General features: G+C 53.0%; 1 protein-coding gene across 1 annotated transcript in view; it reads left to right on the top strand.

The window, feature by feature from the left end:
• Window positions 1-18,821, top strand: part of LOC119855310 (retinol dehydrogenase 13-like) — a 46,434-nt gene extending 27,613 nt beyond the window's left edge. Inside the window, exons 3-6 of the mRNA XM_038401086.2 lie at window positions 6,969-7,058; window positions 7,463-7,651; window positions 15,781-15,887; window positions 18,264-18,821. Of these exons, the coding sequence (XP_038257014.1) occupies window positions 6,969-7,058; window positions 7,463-7,651; window positions 15,781-15,887; window positions 18,264-18,458 (581 nt within the window). The 3' untranslated portion in view covers window positions 18,459-18,821. The remainder of the gene's footprint in view (window positions 1-6,968; window positions 7,059-7,462; window positions 7,652-15,780; window positions 15,888-18,263) is intronic.
• Window positions 18,822-18,935: the final 114 nt, after the last annotated feature.

The following is an 18,935-nucleotide window of genomic DNA, read 5'->3' as shown; positions in this document are numbered from 1 at the left end:
CGGTTTGTTGTTATCTTGCTCTTCGGTTCTCCGATCCCCTGTCCTTGGGGCAGTTGGGGGTGGATTCCGGTGTGCCCTCGGGGTTATCGGGTTATCTCGCCCAGCGCGTTCTTCGGCCAAACGGTTCTGTCGGAGGGTAGTTGTTTTTCTTCCTCCAGACGTGTTGTTTATTATGATTCTAAGGCTGGTGCCTCAACCTTCTATTACCCATCCAAACATACAACCACAATCACACTCTATTTCACTTCACATTTCTTTTTTCATCACATCTACCTATTAATTCTTTAACAAAATCATTCTAAAATCACTGGGGCATGACAGACTCCAATAGACCTATTCGTGCCACTTGTTACATAGGAAAAGGAAACAAGCAAGATAAAAATACAAGCATGGGGGTTAACAGATCTCATTCCTGAGTGCAGGAAAACAGTTGTAACAGCAGCTGTCCTTAATGGTAATCTTATCACTTCAGAACAGACTTTTTGTCTCGGGATGTGCTTCTACAATTAACACCGACCTTGTAAACTGACCGGCATATTTTGATTAGCACAGACTCAGCAGGCTGAGAGGCATATTTCTTTGTAATGGTCAGGCCAAATCCAGGGTCTGTTCTGGACCATTCCTTCTCACATTTTCCCATAACACAGATGTATTAACTATTACTTTAATCCAACACTCGGCTGTTCTCAGTGGTGGCAGATGACCAAACAAGGAGTAATGGTCTCAAGTTGCAGTGGGGGAGGTCTAGATTGGATATTAGGAAACACTATTTCACTAGGAGGGTGATGAAGCACTGGAAGGGTTCCCTAGGGAGGTGATGGAATCTCCATCCTTAGAGGTTTTTAAGGTCAGGCTTGACAAAGCCCTGGCTGGGATGATTTAGTTGGTGTTGGTCCTGCTTTGAGCAGGGGGTTGGACTAGATACCTCCTGAGGTCCCTTCTAACCCTTATAGTCTATGATTCTATGAAAATCAAAAATAAATATAAAGTGAGCACTGTACACTTTGTATTCTGTGTTGTAATTGAAATCAATATATTTGAAAATATAGAAAACATCCAAAAGTATTTAAATAAATGGTATTCTATTATTGTTTAGGAGTGCAATTAATCTTGTGATTAATTGCGATTAATTTTTGTAATTGCTTGACAGCCCTAGTTTCCACTTTATGAAATAATTGGACAAGAATCCTGCAAGGTGTATGCACGCTATCTGGCTCAGTGTTGTCTCTTAAGGGGATTTGTACTGGTTCTCCTTTCAACAGTCCAGTGTCACCAAATATTCCCTTGAGTTCTTCCACTTTTCTCGCTAGGCCCACCATGGCTGCCGCGTTGTGGCTGAGAAGGCTGTCGGTCTGTGATCCTTTGATCACATACACTCTGAATGCAAAGCATTTGTCTTTATAAGTTGTTTTTGTGGGGAACCTGACCATGCCATTCAGAACACAGACAGGGCTAGTCAGAAGGGACCATCATGATCATCTAGTCTGACCTCTTGCACATCACAGGCTACAGAACCTCACCCACCCGCTCCTGTAATAGACCCCTAACCTCTGGCTGAGTTACTGAAGTCCTCAGGTCATGGTTTAAAGCCTTCAGGTTACAGAGAATTCACCATTTACACTAGTTCAAACCTGCAAGTGACCCTGTTTCAGTTCTTCCTGATGGATTTGATGAACCAGGTCTGAGGCTTTGGGGACTGTGGGGTGAAAACAAGCGTGGAAGTGATAATTTACAAAAAAGGGGCTTAACTTGATGGAGACGTGGGCTGTGTTGTTGTATGCAAATTATGCATAAGGCAGCAGGAAGGCCCAGTTATTTTGGTGGTAGTCAGTGAAGCATTGCAGGTACTGTTCCAAGGCCTCGTTCATCAGTGTGTCGATGGGAAGTGGGCGGATGCACATCTTGGAGGTGGAACACCTCCTGCCGACACTGACACACAACCTGGACCCCCGGAATGCAGTGCTGGAGTCCGGGATGCCATGGGGGAAGAACATGTGTGTGATGAGGAGACTGGCAGGACCCTCGGCACTGGGAAGATATGCCCAGGGAATGAATTGTGCCATCTTTGTCAGCTGACCCACCACTGTCCATATGCTGTGGCATCTCTCAGATTCTGGTAGTCTGAGTGCGAAGTCCCAGGGCTCCGAGGGGGTCTCGGTGGGTATTAACATCCCAAAGGGTTTAGTTCCGGGAACTTTGGTACATTGCACATGACACAAGATCTGACACAGGCCTGAACATCAGACCGCAGTTTTGGTCACCAGAACAACCAATGCGCCATGCAAATGGTCTTCACCAGCCCGAAGTGTCCAGCCCAAGGGATCTCATGGCAAATGTATAGGGCTGCCAAATGGGGGCATTCCTCAGCTAATGCAGTAGCAGCCTTGAATTAAGCTGGCATTTTGTTAACAAGAGGATCGCTGAAGATGTCATTTCAGTAAAAGTTTGTTTTAGCTACTTAACCTTCAACAATTTAAAACACTTCATTTTTACCACTTTTGCTTTAAAAAAAATCCTTTTCATTAAACCTTCCAAATTATTACTAATCACAAAAACTACAAACCTCAAAATCAATGAAGAAAAAGGGAAACTAAGCATTTGTTACAAGACTTTTAAAAAAAACTTGAACAATTGTTAACCTTTCTTTTTTATAAAACAAAAGCATTAACGATTTGCTTTGCATGCTTATTTTAAAGAAGCTTAACACATTTTAAATTTTAAACCAAACTTTTGTTTTAAATAACTTTGAAAACAATTGCTTCTTCTTGGAGTGATGGTCCCTATGCGAGCCCCACATGTGGCTAGGCATGTGCACCATGCAGCTGCGTCCAGAATTTTCTTAGCAGGCAGTGTCTGCATCTGTGCCGTAGCTCTCCTTGTGTGCTGAACTGAGGGCACAGCGGTTGGTGCAGCCCGACGTCTCTCCAGTTCCTTCTTACCGTCGCATGAGCTGAATTGGACTCTCCAGTGTCCTCAGCGCCTTTTCTACAGTGTCATTTCTGTAAATAAATTGTGAATAGTTTTTAGTATTTTTCTTGTCTAGTGTAGAACAGTAGTTCTTTCCCCTTTTTCCCACCCAAGAAGGCTGGGATTATGCCAAAGATTTCAGGGTTTAAAAAACTATATCTTGCCCTTGCTCTTTTTCTAGGAGCGACAACCATCAACACTACCTCTACTGCCTGGGTGAGGCTTACATCTCAGCCAGGAGCAGCACCTGCTGTTCCTTTGTCCCCTGAAATCAGGAGGGATGGGAACTGAGACTTAAGACACACCTGATGGAGAAGGCAATGAGACCCCAGGCAGATCTGGGCTCTGGACCCCCTCCTCCAGTACATCAAGCAGGCAGTGCCCCTCCATGCATGAGTTTGGGAATGGAGGCTAAGACTCCAAGCCTAAAGAGAAGGTGTCACATTAGGGGTGCAGTTCAGATCAATAAGGGGTTGTGCACCATCTGCTCTGCAACCTTGGGTACCTCACAATGCTGTGGTGTTGTAGCTGTGGGCACAGCTACAGCACCTCCAAGCCAGGCAGCCACACAGCAGCCACCCTCTGGCTTCCACCAGCCTTGGTCACTACCTACAGGGTGACTCCCAGTCCCGGATTTTCCCCAGATCGTGTGATCTGCACCTTCCAGCCCTCTCTGGGGCAGCTCAAACAGTATAGAGCTGTTGCCCCGGTAAGGGGTCAGTATCCAACAGTTTGCTGCTTTAACTGGAGTTACCCAAACAGCTCACTTCAAACACAACATTGGATTAGTTTAGATTTAAAAAATACAAGAAGTTTATTTAGCTACAAAGAGGTAGGTTTTAAGTGAGTACAAGTGTAAGGCATTTATGTCAGAAATGGGTACAAGAGAAATGAAGAAAAAAAATCTTCCTAGTAGCTAAAACTTAACAAGCTAGACTTGGTTCGAGCTAAAATCCTCACCAGATGTTCCCAGCCACAGGGTGACCAAATTCTCAGGTCAGGATCCCCCCAAAGTCAAAGGTGAAAGAGAGAGAGAGATGGGAGACGCCTTCCTGCTGTCCTGGAAGGATCCCCTGAAGTATGCCTTCCCTCCCATTCCATTAATACCCGGATCCTATGGAAAATCTGCCAGGACTGAGCTTGAGTCATCCTTATTGTGCCTAGCTGGCTGAGACAGTTCTGCTTTATGGGTCTACTGAAGCTCTCAGATGAATGCCCACAAACATCTGCCCATTTTAGACCTTCTAACGTGACCCGGGGGCACTTCCAAGCACCCCAGTCCAGAAACATGACCGCTCAGAGCATCTGCTGTAGAGCGCTCATGTTCCAACAGCCAGGGTGCAAAGCATCCTCAACCGAGGCAGGAAAGACTCGACTAGGAGATGTTATTCAGAGAAATGGAGGCATTTCTCCTCATGGGCTTAGCAATGCCCATTATCTCCAGAGCTGCTTGGGTCCCTGCTGTCCTGGAATATCCACTTACCCTTAAGTCTGTGGATCTCTTGGTTTTCTTTGGTGCATTTAGCAAGAATCAGTGCTTTTCATCCTCCTGTTGATACTGCATGATCTTCTCTCATCCTGGCACAATCAGATTTTTTCAGGGGTTTCTTAGATCCTTCCTACCTTTGATGATATTTGCACCCCAGTGGGATCTCCAATTTCATTCTTTCAGCTCTCACTAGACCCCCCTCTAGAACCTCTAGACACGTGCTTCGTGGCCCATTTTCTATGAAAGTGGCCTTTCTAGTCATAAGACCATCAGCCAGAATTCAGTGAGCTGGGAGCGCTCATGGTGGATTTGCCACATGCTACCTTCAGTAAAGAAAAGTTCTCCCTGCGCCCACACCCAAAATTCATCCCTACAGTAGTTTCAGACAAGTCCAACCATCCACTTACCAGTATTTGTTTCCTAAGCCGTGGGCCTCAGTTTAAGAGAGGAGGCTGCATTCCCTGGATGTCTGAAGGGCACTGGCCTTTTATCTACAAAGGACAAAAGACACCTCAACTATTTGTTCCATAGCAGAGAGATCAAGGGGTCAAGCTCTATCTGTGCCGCGGCTTTTGAAATAGATCCCTGGCTGCCTTATTCTTTGTTACCAACTAGCCCACATGCCTCCCCAAGAAGGGGTGAGGGCCCATTTCACCAGAACTCAAGCAACCTCTGCTATATCCCTGAGAGACATACCCCTACTACAGATATGTAGAGCAGGCACCTGCAGTAACCTACACACCTTCATGAGACATTATGCTTTGGTCCAGCCTTCTACTGCAGATCTAGCTGTGGGCACAGCAGTACCGACAGCTACAGTACTACAGACACTTCTGCCTCCTCCCACCCACCTCCTGTTTGACCATTGCTTGATAATCTCCTGCACACTTGAAGAAGAAAGGGAGGTTACTTACCTGTAACTGGAGGTTCTTTGAGATGTGTGGTCCCGTCTGTATCCCACACCCACTCTCTATCCCTTCTACTGCCGATTATCTGGATTTGCTGTAAGAGAAGGAACTGGAGAGGCATCAGACTGCACGGCCTTTTATGCCCTCAGTTTGGAGCAGGAGGAAAGCTACAGTGCATGTGCAGGTCTGCATGCGTCCCCCATGTGTGGGATACAGCCCGGGACACCACATCTCGAAGAACCTCCAGGTACGGGTAAGCAACCTCCAGGTGTTTAACCCTCTAGCCCCACACTGGGTGCCAGAAATGTATCCATTTAGATGAAATATATGGGCTACAGGTGTTAATGTAACCCAGCCACATTACACCATGTTTAAACCAGGTTTGGAGTTTGGTACACACAGATCTCAGCCTGCTTAGCGCCCTGGCAAACACCCCATTAAGCATCCATTTAGCTGGTTATTAAAGATACAGAAAAGAAGGGAAAACAGCGAAAGCCTTTGAAATGTCAAGTATTAAGTAAAGAGACAAGATGGGTGAGGCCTTTATAGGACCAATACCCACCTCAGCTGCCTCGTCTCTCTAATATCCTGGGGCCGAAACGGCTACAGCTACACTGCAAGCAAGTATTACGTGAGGCTTCCATTGTGACACCATCCCTTGTTCCCTTTCCCTTGTGCGGGGGAGAGTTTTTATGACCGCCCTGGTCTGACAGTCTGTAGAGGGTATCAATGACCATGATAACTGTGCTTCTGGGGAAAGGAGAAGACTTTAGCTGAGACAGGCTGGAGCTGCTGCTGCTGTTAAAGTCCTAGCCCGTGTCATCGCAGCCCGTCCCCTCGTTATCCTGTCCATCAGCAAGGTCTAGTTTCCAACGCACCGATTTGGATCCCCTGATTTCTGGTTCCGTGCTGTTCTCCTTGACCAGGCCCGGCCTTCGCACAGTTCTTGAGTTCCGTCATGAGGCCTTTCTCTTTGTACTCATTCAGCCTGTCTGTCTTTGCCCTCCTGCGTTTGTTGTTGTAGGTTATGGTCACATCCTATGACCGTGCACTTGCTTTTCACAGCGGAGCTCACAAGTTGGTTACCTGTGTTGCCCAGTTTTCCCAACAGCCAGTCTCCATTAGCACACGGGCCTGCTGTGAGGTGCCCAGCACCAGTCCAATGCCCCATTGCTAACTGGGCACATGGCACGGCTGGCCCTTGCCACGGTGACCTCTGCATGCCATCTCTCCGAAGCTGCCAGGTCTCCGTGGGTGGCTGGGAGAGCTTTGTTCGTTACCCAGCCCGTGGCAGATCCCCCGCCAAGGTTATTCCCTGTCTGACAGTAGTACTGAATTACCCCATCAGGGATTGGGGCCCATTGGGCCAGGCACTACACCAGAGCACTCAGCCTGGGTGCTTGCAGGACGCAGCCCGGCCGGGGCTGGGACAGATACCTGGGGGGCAGTACCAGTGAACAGACAGAGCTTAGCAGGAAAGCAGGTGTCTCAGCTCAGCCTGGGGCTGTGGTGGGCAGGGAGCACGAATCTGAATGGCACACACAGCCACCCACCCCCGACTGCCCAGCCAGGGCCTGCTGTGCCAGTTCTCTCTTCTCTCCCAGGTTTGCCGTTCTCCATCACCTCCGAGGGGCTGGAGCAGACGTTCGCCACCAACTACTTGGGCCCTTTTCTTCTTACCAATTTGCTGCTGGGTAAGAGCTGCCCCAGGAACTGGGCACTCGCTGGGCTGAGAGAGGGGCTGCCTTGGGCATTGGCCACTGCGGGGCTGGGGGAGGGGCTGCCCCAGGAACTGGGCACTGGCTGGGCTGGGAGAGGGCTGCCCTGGGCACTTGCTGACCCGGGCACTCACTGGGCTGCCCCAGGAACTGGGCACTGGCTGGGCTGGGAGAGGGCTGCCCTGCTGCCCCTGGCACTCCCCTGGGGCACGGACCCAGGTCTTGCGCTGGCTGTGCCAGGGCTGGGAGCTGACTCCCCGCCTGCTGCCGAAGGGTCTCTCTGAGCTGGGGCTTCTCCCTGGCCCCTCCTTACCATGTGGGAGCCCCCCTCCCACGCCACCCGCTGACTTGCCTGTTCACTTTTCCCCTCCCCCGCACAGACACCATGAAGGCGTCCGCTCCCGCCCGCATCGTGAACGTCTCGTCCTTCGTACACTTCCAGGGCATGGTCAACGTGAAGCACCTGACCGGGGAGGAGAGGACCAAGAACTTTGACCAGACCTACAAGAGCACCAAGCTCATGAACGTCCTGTTCACCAAGGAGCTGGCCGGGAGGCTGCAGGGCACAGGTCAGTGTGATCCCGCCCCGGTGCCAGCAGAGGCCAGTGCCCCCAAAAGACCAGGGCCCCGGGGCCCCTCCTGAACTCTCCCACAGCTGTGTTCGCACCTCAGTCCCCCCGGATTTACGCAGCACCTTGGCAGAAAGGGAAGTGATGGCCACTGGCACTGTGACTCAGAGGCACTGTCCCAGGCCCAGTGGGTTGCAGCAGACAGGCCTTCCGGGGGGTCCCACCCAGCCCTGAATTCCCTGAGGAGGGTCCCGAGCCTAATCCCTGCCATCTAAGAGGGGCCAGGCCTAGCTGTCCTGTCCTGCAAACACCCACTGGCCCAGTTACCGCAGCTGTGGGTGCTCTGTCCCAGCTCTCGTTCCACTGGGCAGCCGCACTCACTCAACTCGCCCCAGTCGTGGGACCAGGGGGGAAGGGGGGGGAAGAGGGTGTCTGTGCTTGCAGCATTCCCAAATTACTCCCCAATGCTGTCAAGGGTGTGACTCCTTGAGGTAAAGAACAGATGCTGCTAGGCGTCACTGCCTCCTCACATGTGAGCAACTCCGGGGGGGGCTGTGAGCTTTGCAGGAAGATATGTAAGCGGGGGGGGGGGAAGGCTCCTTGCAGGAGAGCTTGTCTGCTTCCCAGGCTGGCTGTGCCGGGGGTTGCTAGTTCCACCATGAGCTCTGCTAGCCCTTCCACTGCTTCCTGCGCTAGGGAGGACATCGCACCGTGGACATTTTCTAGGGCTCGGTGAGAAGCTGCCAGGGACCCAGCACATACCCCAGGGAGTGGGGTGGGGTTTGACTTCACAGCAATTCCCATGTGGCCCCACTGGTGCTGTTTAGCTGGCGAGGGTTTGGGGCAAGGCTGGGCTAACCAGGCAGCAGGAATTACCAGCTTTTATTTCTGTAACTTGGGTTGTTCTCATCGTCCATATAAATTTCCAAACCTCTCTCGATGCCACAGTGAAATCAAGACTCAATGGCCAGATTTTCAAAGGTATTTTGGTGCCTAACTCCCATTGAAATCAATCTCTGGGTTTCGGTTTCTTTCTGTACCCATGGGGATAACAGTGTTGCCCTTTGTGACCTGAGAAGCTAAGCAAAAGTTGGGGCTCTTGTTCGTTGTTCCAGGTTGGAGGATGAATTAGTGAGAGTCAGGGATTTCTTTGGTGCAGTCTTGTTTATCTACAAAAGGTGTATGAAGTCCTGTTCCCCTGAACATAGAAATCAAACAGCAGGAGCCAGTGTCTGCTCGCTGCTCCAAGCCTGCCTACCACCAGCACTCTGCGCCCAAAGAGCTGTCTCTCTGAGCTCTCGCTCATGGCCACATTACTAGTTGTCTGTTACTGTTGACTTGGCTTTCTCTTGCTGCTTCAACATGCCCTCCCTCTTTCTCACCCCTCCATCCCTCACCCTTCCACCAGTCCTCTTGAGCCACATGTTTTAGCTTCTACACACCATTTCCATGTGCCTATGTTTTGGGGGGCTACTGCTATTGTTTCAGCGACCTCCTTACAATGGTGTCTTGACATCTATCCTCAACGGAAGGTGGTGACCAGGCCTGACCCATAACAAGGTTTAACCGAACCAGTAGCTGTGACGTGGCCTGGTACATGGAGGGCCTGTGAGGATCAAGGCACTGAAGATTTAGGTTCTGAGGCTTCAGATACTACAGTGACAGCACCTGAGATGGACAGAAATTAGAACAACCCCTGCATGATCTCACCCCTCCTGCAGCTCTCCTGGCAAACGAGGGGGTGTTTTGTTCTGAGAGAAGATGAATACTGGGGGGCAGGATAATGAATGGGATTGAGCAAATGGGGCACTTGTATTGACCCTCTCACAATACAAGAACAAGGCAAAAGTCAATGAAACTGACAGGCAGAACATTTAAAACTGATCAAAGGCAATACTGTTACACTGTGTGTAATTAGCCTGTGGAACCCACTGCCACCATATGTGGTTGAGACCAAGAGTTTAGCAAGGGACAGTGAAGGGTCACCTGGATAATGAGAACAATCAGAGTTACAGAAATAAAGGGTGGGAACTTTTCTGCGTCAGGGCACACACCAATCTCTAATGATCAGGGGTCAGGAATTTCCTCCCGGGGCAGATTATCCCATCGCTGCCTCCTGCCTGGGTTCTTGCTCCTTGCTTTGGAGCAGCTGGCGCTGGCCACTGTCAGCAACAGGAGACCGAGTTGGATGGAGTGCAGACTTTGGCAAGTCACTTGTCTGGAGCTCATTATCCTGGGCTAACTTTCCTCCCCTCTTCTGTCCATTTGCTGGGTCTAGAAAAGGGCACTCAGTTGGACTCTCTCTCCTACAGACTCTGGGGGAACTTGCCATGGCCAAGCCCCGTGCTCCTTCAGCTCTTCCCATGTTACTGGCGCTGGCAGCCGGCATGGCCATAATGGCTCTAAGGATTTGCAGTTTCTGATCCCCAGGCATTGTGCCCTGACTGGCATCTCTGCCCTCACAGGCCTCTTTCGCGCTGTTATTTTCTCCGTACCTCACAGTGCCTGATTCTCCCCTCATTTGTTGGTTTTGACCTGGGGCAGCTCCACTGATCCACACCAGTGTTAGTGAGAGGGGAACTGGGTCCATCTCCTCTTACAGCTTCATGGGCATGCCCGGAGCAGGTGAGAAATGCCCCATGTGTTCCCAGCTCTTCCGCGCTGTGAGCACTCCTCACCCAACTGCTGTCTCCAGCTGGGATCTGCTTTGGCTGCACTGAAATCCTGTTGCCTTGGGCCTTTCCATTGAGTCATTCGGTGTGGTGACTCCTTCCCGGGAGGCAGCTGTCCCTGAGAACAGGCTGGGCATGATCTTTGCATCTCGTTCATTTCATCTTGTCCTTATAGCAGCCTTGCTTTCATCTGCAAACGCATCCTTCTGGCTTGGGCCTGCGTGACACACAGTGCAGCTTCAAGGCCTGGCTCCTTGCCCCGGGGGGAGCTGTGATTAGCTCTGGGTGCCCATGCTGTTCACGTGATCACATGTTAGATGGCAGAAAGTCTCTCTGATCATCCATTCTCTGTCACTCCAGGGCTGTCACTAACCCTCGCTCTCTCACCCTGCTGTTTAAGGCCCTTCCTGCCCCACTGCGGGCTGGCCCCTCGGTGGCAGACCCTATAGTGGCTCTCCAGGCCTACATCCCCTGAAAATTGGTCAGTGCCATTGGTTCCACATAGGGTGCACCTAGGGTGATCAGACAGCAAATGTGAAAAATGAGGACAGGGGGTGGGCGGGTAATAGGAGCCTAAATACGAAAAAGACCCAAAACCCGGGACTGTCCCTATAAAATCTGGTCACGCTAACTGCACCTGAAGGCCACTCAGAGCCTGCAGCTGGTGCAGAATGTATTACACACTGCTTCTCCCCAGGAGCGTGATCTCCAGTGGCTCCCACTAGATCTCTGGTCCTTGGTCTTGACCTGTAGGATCTGGCTACCAGGGAGTTTTTAAAAACAAAAAGGGATCCATCCAGGAAATGGAAGAAGGGGGCATGTCACCAAGGAAGTTGTGATGATGCTATCTGTGGGAGCCAGCTGAGGTCACTCAATTAGGAACGGGGCAGACAAACCCCAAATGCTGGTGGATATTCCAATACTTAGATTTACTAAGCCAGCACAAAATGACTTCTATAGTACCTCCCTGGTTACTTAGAAGTCCAAACAGTACCCAGCCTCAGGCTTCCATCCAGACACACATGTCAGATATGACGATGATTACTGAAAATCTTATCTCATCATATAAAAGAAAAGGTTCTTCTGATCCCAAAGGACCAGCCACACATCCAGGTCTATATAAAACTTAGATCTTATTTCAAATTCACGCTTATAGTCAATTCTTGTTAACTAAACTAAAATTTATTAACAAAGAAAAGAGAGTGAGTGTTGGTTAAAAGATCAATATACTACAGATTTGAGTTCATTTTCTTGAGGTCCAGATACATAGCAGAGATGAGTTTGTAGTTGCCGAAAAGTCCTTTTAGAAATAATCCATAGGTTTTCGTCCAATGACCATATTCAGGTGACTCCAGCCAGTGACTGGGATCTCAATCCTTATGGCTTAAGGTTTCCCCCTCTTGAAACCCAAAGCAGATCTGAGATGAAGAAGGATCATGTCCCAGGGTTTTTATACATTTCCAGTAGCCTTTTGGCCTGAGAAAACAATAGGCTTAACTTTCCTTCTTCCAAACATCACAGGATAATTTATCCATTAAACAGTTCAGCTATAGATTACCACAACTTTCAAAGAGACATAGACAATAATAATATTTCACTCAAGTATCTTCCTAAATATTAATACCCCTTTTTTGATCTTTGAATCAAAGCTTTAACAATAGACAAGACTTGTTTGCTGACCTCACAAGACCTGAGCAAACATCTACCCTTCTATCTCTAACAATGCAGGCTGCATTTCAAAGCTCTATTAATTTACATCTCTTCCTAACCTGTTTTTAAAGTTCTGCCATGGGTCATGTCAGTCTGTGAGTTAATTAACTCTTTCTGGCCCTGTGTCACCTTTCAATGAGATATTAAAAATTTTACACTCATAACATCACAAAAGTATACATGGGACAGCGTGAGCGTATAGGGACAAAATCAGGAAAGTGAAGGCAAGGAAAGAGTTACAACTGGCAAGGAATGTTAGAGACAAGAAGAAGGGGTTGTACAAATACGTCGCACAAAAAAGAAAGCACAAGGACGGAGTGGGTGCACTGTTCAATGAAGAAGGTGAGCTGGTAACAGAAGATGATAGGAAGGCAGAGCTGCTCAATTCCTGTCTTGCTTTAGTCTGCTCACAAAAATGTCATCTGACCAGACAGCTAGTCAAGTTACCATAGGCAATAAAGGGGAAGGGATGCAGATCCGGATAAGTAAAGAACACACCAGAGATCTTCTAACCAATTTGAATGAATTCAAGTCAGCAGGGCTGGTGCCATTCACGCCAGGGTGCTGAAGGAATTGGCAGAAGAAATCTTGGTGCCACTGGCAATAATATTTACAAACTCATGGATGACAGGAGAGGTTCCGAAAGACTGGAGCAGGGCTAAGGTGGTGCCCATCTTTAAAAAGGGGAAAACGGAGGAGTCAGGGAACTATTGACCAGTCAGCCTGTCCTCCATACCTGGGAAGCTATGACAGCCATGTATAAAACATTCCATTTGCAAATACCTGGAGGATGAAGGGGTGATCACCAGCAGCCACCATGGATTTACCAAGAACAAATCATGCCAAACCAGCTTGATTTCCTTCTCTGACAGGGTAACTGATTTGGTGGATGGGGGAAAAGTGGTGGACATAATATACCTGGATGTTAAGGCTTTTGGCACAGTCCCACATGACATTCTGATAAGTAAGCTGGAGAAATGTGGGCTCAGCAGAACTACCATTAGGTGGATACATAATTGGCTAAACAACCACAAACAAAGAGTAACTATGAATGGAATGATGTCAGATTAGAGGGAGGTCTCAAGTGGGGTTCCACAGGGATTTGTTCTGGGTCCGACATTATTTAACATCTTTATTAATGACCTGGCTGTAGTATAGAGAGCACACTGATCAAGTTTGCAGATGACACAAAGCTAGGGAGGTTGAAGACACTTTGGAGGCTAGAGCTAAAATCCAGAGGAATCTTGATAAATTGGAGAACTGGGCTATAGACAACAACATGAAATTCAGCAAAGACAAATGTGAGGTGCTACACCTAGGGAAGAAAAACCAAATGCACAAATACAGAATGGGGCAGAACTGGGGTGGCAGCAGCACTGCTGAGAAGGATCTGGGAGTCGGGGTGGGTCACAACCTCCACATGAGTCAGCAATGCAATGCTGTTGCAGAAAAAGCAAATGCAATTTTAGGTTGCATGAACAGAGGCATAACATGCAAGTCACACGAGGCAATCGCACCGCTCTACTCGGCGCTGGGCAGGCCTCAGCTGAAATTCTTGTCACCAATGTCTAGAAAGGTTGTAGAGAAACAGGAAAGGCTCCAGAGGTGAGCAACAAAGATGATCAAAAGGATGACTGCAACACAAGCCATGTGAGCAAAGGCTGAAGAAACAGGTATGTTAGTTTGGAAAGAGGAGATGAACGGGGGACACGACAGTGGACTTCAGATACTTGAAAGACTCCAGGCCAGCAGATTGAGCTTAAATCTCAGGACAAACTTCCTCACTGTAAGAACAGTAGGACAGTGGAACAGACGCCTGGGGAGGTCGTGGAATCTCCTGCACTGGAGGGTTTCAAAAGGAGGCTGGAACCGTCTGTCTGCGATGGGTCAGACACAACACATCTTGGCAGGGAGTTAGACTAGATGACGCCTGCAGTCCCTTCTAACTCGATGGTTCTATGAGCTCGTCTCCCCTCCCCCATGATACTACAGTAGTCACCACCTGCTTTAACCTGTCTCGGTATCTGACCTGGCCTGACCATCAGTTACTGACAAACCCTTTGTGCCAGTGTAACACAGGCAGACCCCAGTCGTCGGTGGGCGGGATTGAACCTGGGACCGCTGGAGCTTAGTGCATGAACCTCTATTGCAGGAGCTAAAAGCCAATTGGCTGTTAAGAGACGCATTTTTTCTCTCTCTTTAAGTGGTCTTGGTGCCACTAGCGAGGACAGAACTCCACACCCAGGAAGTGTGTGGGTTACACCTGCAGAGATCAGGCTGCCCTGGGGTATCTTGGGCTCTTCCTAAATGCTGAGTTCAGCAAAACTCAAACTTCAGAAACCCGGGATACAGAGGCCACGTGGCCCTGCCTACTTTACCCCAAAAGCCTTTCCCAACAGAGTCTGTGCCCTTCTGAGCACACCATGCTTGTCAGGAAGCAGGCTGGGGGCTGGCCTAGGGCAAGGTGCCCTTGTAGTGAGCGATCACCTGGGGGGAAAGCTGCCATTGCTCTGGGCAGCAGGGTTGGAAGCCAAGCATCCCAGAACCACTCTGGGGAAGCAGAGCCATCGGCCCCAGAGCTTGGGGGGCCAGAACGGCCCGGAGATGCCTCAGTGCCTATGAGAGAGACACGGCTCCTTTCCCCACGGCACTCCCCATGCAGGGCTGGACGGTCTCTGCTCCACTGAAGTAATTTCCCCCGTCCCAGAAGGCCTAATCCAGAAACCCGCGTAGGCTGCCTGGATATCTCCCCTCCGTCCCCCCAGGCATGGCTTCCCCCCAACCTGCTCCCTCTGCCCACTGCTGTAGCCACTGGGTGCCACCAGCTGCCCTGCCTCAGTGTTTCGGTCACTGGCACGGCACCGTGGGGATGCAGCAGGGCTGGTGTCCTAGTGGGGTGTAGGCAGCAAGGGGCACTGATAGCAGTTTGGCAGAGGCTCCTGTGCCCCACAGCGTCTCCGAGGGAAGGACGGGCCAGCTGGGGTGCAGCTGTGGGCGTTCCCAGCCTGCCTCGCCGTGGAAGCATGAGACCCAGGCGGGAGAATCCCTTGAGAAGGAGCTGGGATAGATCTTGCCTCATCTGTGCCAAACCCAGGCTCTGCCCAGTCTCTTTGCTGCCAGACAGGCCACGGTGCCTGGGGCTTCTGAGTCTCTCGTCTGGCTGGGCCCTGTTTTATTAGCATAAAAGAAACAGTTCAACCCCCAGCTGCTTCGCCAGGCTGCCCGGCCAAGCGCCCCGCGGAAGGGCTGCTCCTGCCCAGACCTGCAGACGGCTCCAGGCCATCCCACCTGGCTGGCATGGAGAGCTGCGTCCCGGCCCCTGGGGACCCCCTGCAGGTCTTGTGCTCCCCCAAACCCAGCTGTCTCTGTTCCCCACAGCTTTCTGCTGGGGAGGTGCTGCCGGAGCCTGCCCTCCTTCCTAGATCCTAATTACTCCCCCCATCATCATGTGAGGCCTGGTCACACTGGGGCGGCAGGTAATTGGGCACAAGTGGGGCTCAGTCCAGCTCCTCGGAAAGGGGCAGGCCCCCCTGTGGCAGGCGTCCTCCCAGGCAGGGGAAAGCACGTTGGAGTGTCCGGGCTGCAGCTGCTCGAGGAATAAACAGGCCCCTGGCTCTAGATCTGCGGGTACAAAACTCACCCCTGCCCCTCAGGGCTCCGGGGGTCTGACTGGAAGGCCCTGCCGACGTGCTGCCCCCCGGCGCTGTTCCCAGAGCCCACGCAGTGACTGACTTTGCTGCTCTGCAGGGGTGACGGCCAATTCCCTCAACCCTGGCGTCGTGAAGACACAAATCATGCGCCACTTCAACTGGCTGGTTCGTCTGCTGTTCAGCATCGTCGGCATCTTCTTAATGGTGCGTGCAATGGTGGGGCAGCGGGGGCCCAGGATGGACTCTCCCCAAAGGCCAGAAGTGTGTGGGGCCTGGAAGGCACAGGCTGCTCTGGCAGACGGCAATGGCCCTACGGGATGGGGGCAGGGTAGGGCCAGCGAGTGAATAGAGCAGACCCTCGGGGGGCAGGGCACAAGTTTCCAGTTGGCTCTGTTGTGGGCTGACTTACAGCGGGGTCCCCAAAACCTCGGTCCACACCTTGCCCCTGGGAGGTCTGGCCCTGGGGTCTAGCTGAGTGGGGCTGGCTGAGGGTCCAGGCAGCTGCGGTCAGGGTGGGGAGCTCCTGGCACACAGACCGTGAGTGCCAGGATGCTGCAGGGAGTCACACCGGGAGGTGGGGGCATTTCTGGGGTCCCTCAGGAGTGTCCCCGAGCAAACGCCACAGAGAGAGTAAACCCAGGGGAGTAGCAGCAGCCATAGAGGGAGGCTTTACCCTAACTCCCACCTCCAGGGCACGTCACCCTCTGCACGGAGCGGGACTGAGCCAAGTCCCCTTGGGGGGTATTCGAACCCTCCCACCATTAAGGAGCCCTCCTCTCCTCCATGCCCAGGGGACAGGACTGGGCCTCAGTGCTTGAGCCCAAAGAGACCAGAGAACCTGGCCCCTGCTGCCCTGGCCAGAGCTGCCATGGAGGCAAGGCCAGGACCTAAGTTCCCTCTAAGCTGCCCGGCCACGCGGTCACACAGCCGGCTATCCAGGGCCGCGCAGCCGGCGAGAGGCGCCTCTCCCCGGCCCCGGAGCTGCTGCGGCGAGAGGGGGCTCGGGGGAGTCCCGTCTGCCCCCTGCAGCCCCGGGGCAGCCTGCACCCCAAACCCTCATCCCTGGCTCCACCCCAGAGCCCGCATCCCCAGCTGGAGCTCTCACCCCCTGCACCCCAACCCTCTGCCCCAGCCCTGAGCCCCCTCCTGCACCCTGAACCCCTCATCCCTGGCCCCACCCAAGCCCTCACCCCCAACCCTCTGCCCCAGCCCTGAGCCCCCTCCCACACTCTGGACCCCTCGGCCCCACCCCAGAGCCCACACCTCCAGCCAGAGCCATCACCCCCCCACACACATCACCTCCACATTGGTGGAGATAACAAAACTAATTCTGCACATGGATGGAAAAAGTTAGAGGGCACATTGGCTAGGACTGCAGTGGGATGGCTGGGGGGAGGGGGGGGTCCAGCTTGACGACAGAGAAGGCTGCTTTTAAAACAGTGTCTAATCCCTAATGCCTAGTGTGGACACAGCCCAACCCCGCAGGGTACAGTGCAGCCAGCTAACACAGCTGCCTGGAACCTGGGTGCAGGGACTTTGCCCCCGGCTGGAGAGCACCCCGCTGTCTGGGGGTGCCCCCTGCTCGCGGACAGGCAGCATGGCAAGGAGATAGCACCCCTCCCAATGGCTGACCCCAGCGCTGAGAGCTGGGGGCCTCCCAGGGAGCACTCCGGGCTGCCCTGCTTCCCCTGGGGTCTGCCAGCTGCCGTTCCCCCCACAGGCCAGGCCAGGCCTACCTATTCCCTGTGCCTCGCCCACCCCCCATCTACTGCCCCCCTCGCCCCCACCTACTGCCTGCCCCTCGCCCACCCCCCCACGTATTCCCTGTGCCTCGCCCACCCCCATCTACTGCCCCTCTCACCCCCACCTATTACCTGCCCCTCGCCTACCCCCACCTACTGCCCCTCTCACCCCCACCCCCACCTATTACCTGCCCCTCGCCCACCTACTGCCCCCTCGCCCCACCCCCACCTACTGCCTGCCCTTCGCCCACCCCCCCACCCCTACTTACTACCCCTCTCGCCCACCCCCCACCTATTCCCTGTGCCTCGTCCACCCCCGCACCTACTGTCCCTCTCGCCCACTCCCTACCTATTCCCTGCCCCTCGTCTACCCCCACCTACTGCCCCTCTCGCCCCCACCCCCACCTACTGCCTGTGCCTCGCCCACCCTCCATCTACTGCCTGCCCTTCGCCCACCCCCCCACCTATTCCCTGTGCCTCGCCCACAACCTCACCCCACCTACTGCCCCCCCTTGCACACACCCCACGTACTGCCTGCCCCTTGCCCTGCCCCCCACAACTTCACCCATGGTCTGCCCCTTGCCCTGCGCCCCCCACCCCAGGACCCAGCTCCCCATTCCGTGCCTGGGCCCCGCTGTCCCTCCCTCCCTGCTGCAGGGCCCTGTTCCCACTCACTGCTCCCTGTCTCTGCAGCGGTGGGGCTGCACTGGCAGGAAAGCCTCGATGGGGGGCTTGAGCTCAGCCGCTCTGGTGCTGCAGTGGGCTTTGCGCAGTGCCGGGGGGCTGGTGTGGTGGGGAGCTGCTGCTGAGACTGCTTTTGACCCCCCCTTCTCTCTAGTCCGCTGAGGAGGGAGCAGCCAGCACCATTTACTGTGCCGTCTCCGAGGAGCTCGCGGGTATCACGGGGAAGTACTTCGACAGCGACTGCAGGCTGACGCTGCCCTCTGCGGCTGCCCGCGACCCAGGCCTGGCCCGCAAGCTGTGGGAGGAGTCGGAGCGACTGACGGGCCTCGCTGAGAGCAGGGGCATGTGAACAATGGAGCCCGTCGCCCCTGCCCTGCAGCACCCGGCTACTCCCGCAGGCGCAGGGCTGGGGGCCTGCGGGAGCTGGGACCCGGGGCGAGCAGGAGGGGAGATGGGGTCGCGCAGAAACCAGGCTGGCAGGAAGGCGGGAATTAGCTGAGCCATTGCAAGGTAGGGATGCCAACTTTCTACTCGCACAAAACCGAACACCCTTGCCCCACTCCCTGCCCCTTCTCCGAGCCCTCCCATGCCCCCATCACTCGCATTCCCATCCTCACTCACTCGCTCATTTTCACCAGGCTGGCTTAGTGGGTTGGGGGTGCGGGCTCTGGGGTGAGGCTGAGGGGTTTGGGGTGCAGGAGAGTGCTCCAGGCTAGGACTGGGGGTTTGGCAGGTGGGAGGGAGATCAGGGCTGGGGCAGGGGGTTGGGGCCTGGCCTCTAGCTGGGGGTGCAGACTCTGGGTGGGGCTGGGGATGAGGGGTTTGG

This window comes from Dermochelys coriacea, chromosome 4 (genome assembly GCF_009764565.3).
Source record: "Dermochelys coriacea isolate rDerCor1 chromosome 4, rDerCor1.pri.v4, whole genome shotgun sequence".
Lineage (NCBI taxonomy): Eukaryota > Metazoa > Chordata > Testudines > Dermochelyidae > Dermochelys > Dermochelys coriacea.
This window is presented reverse-complemented; position numbering and strand designations above follow the sequence as displayed.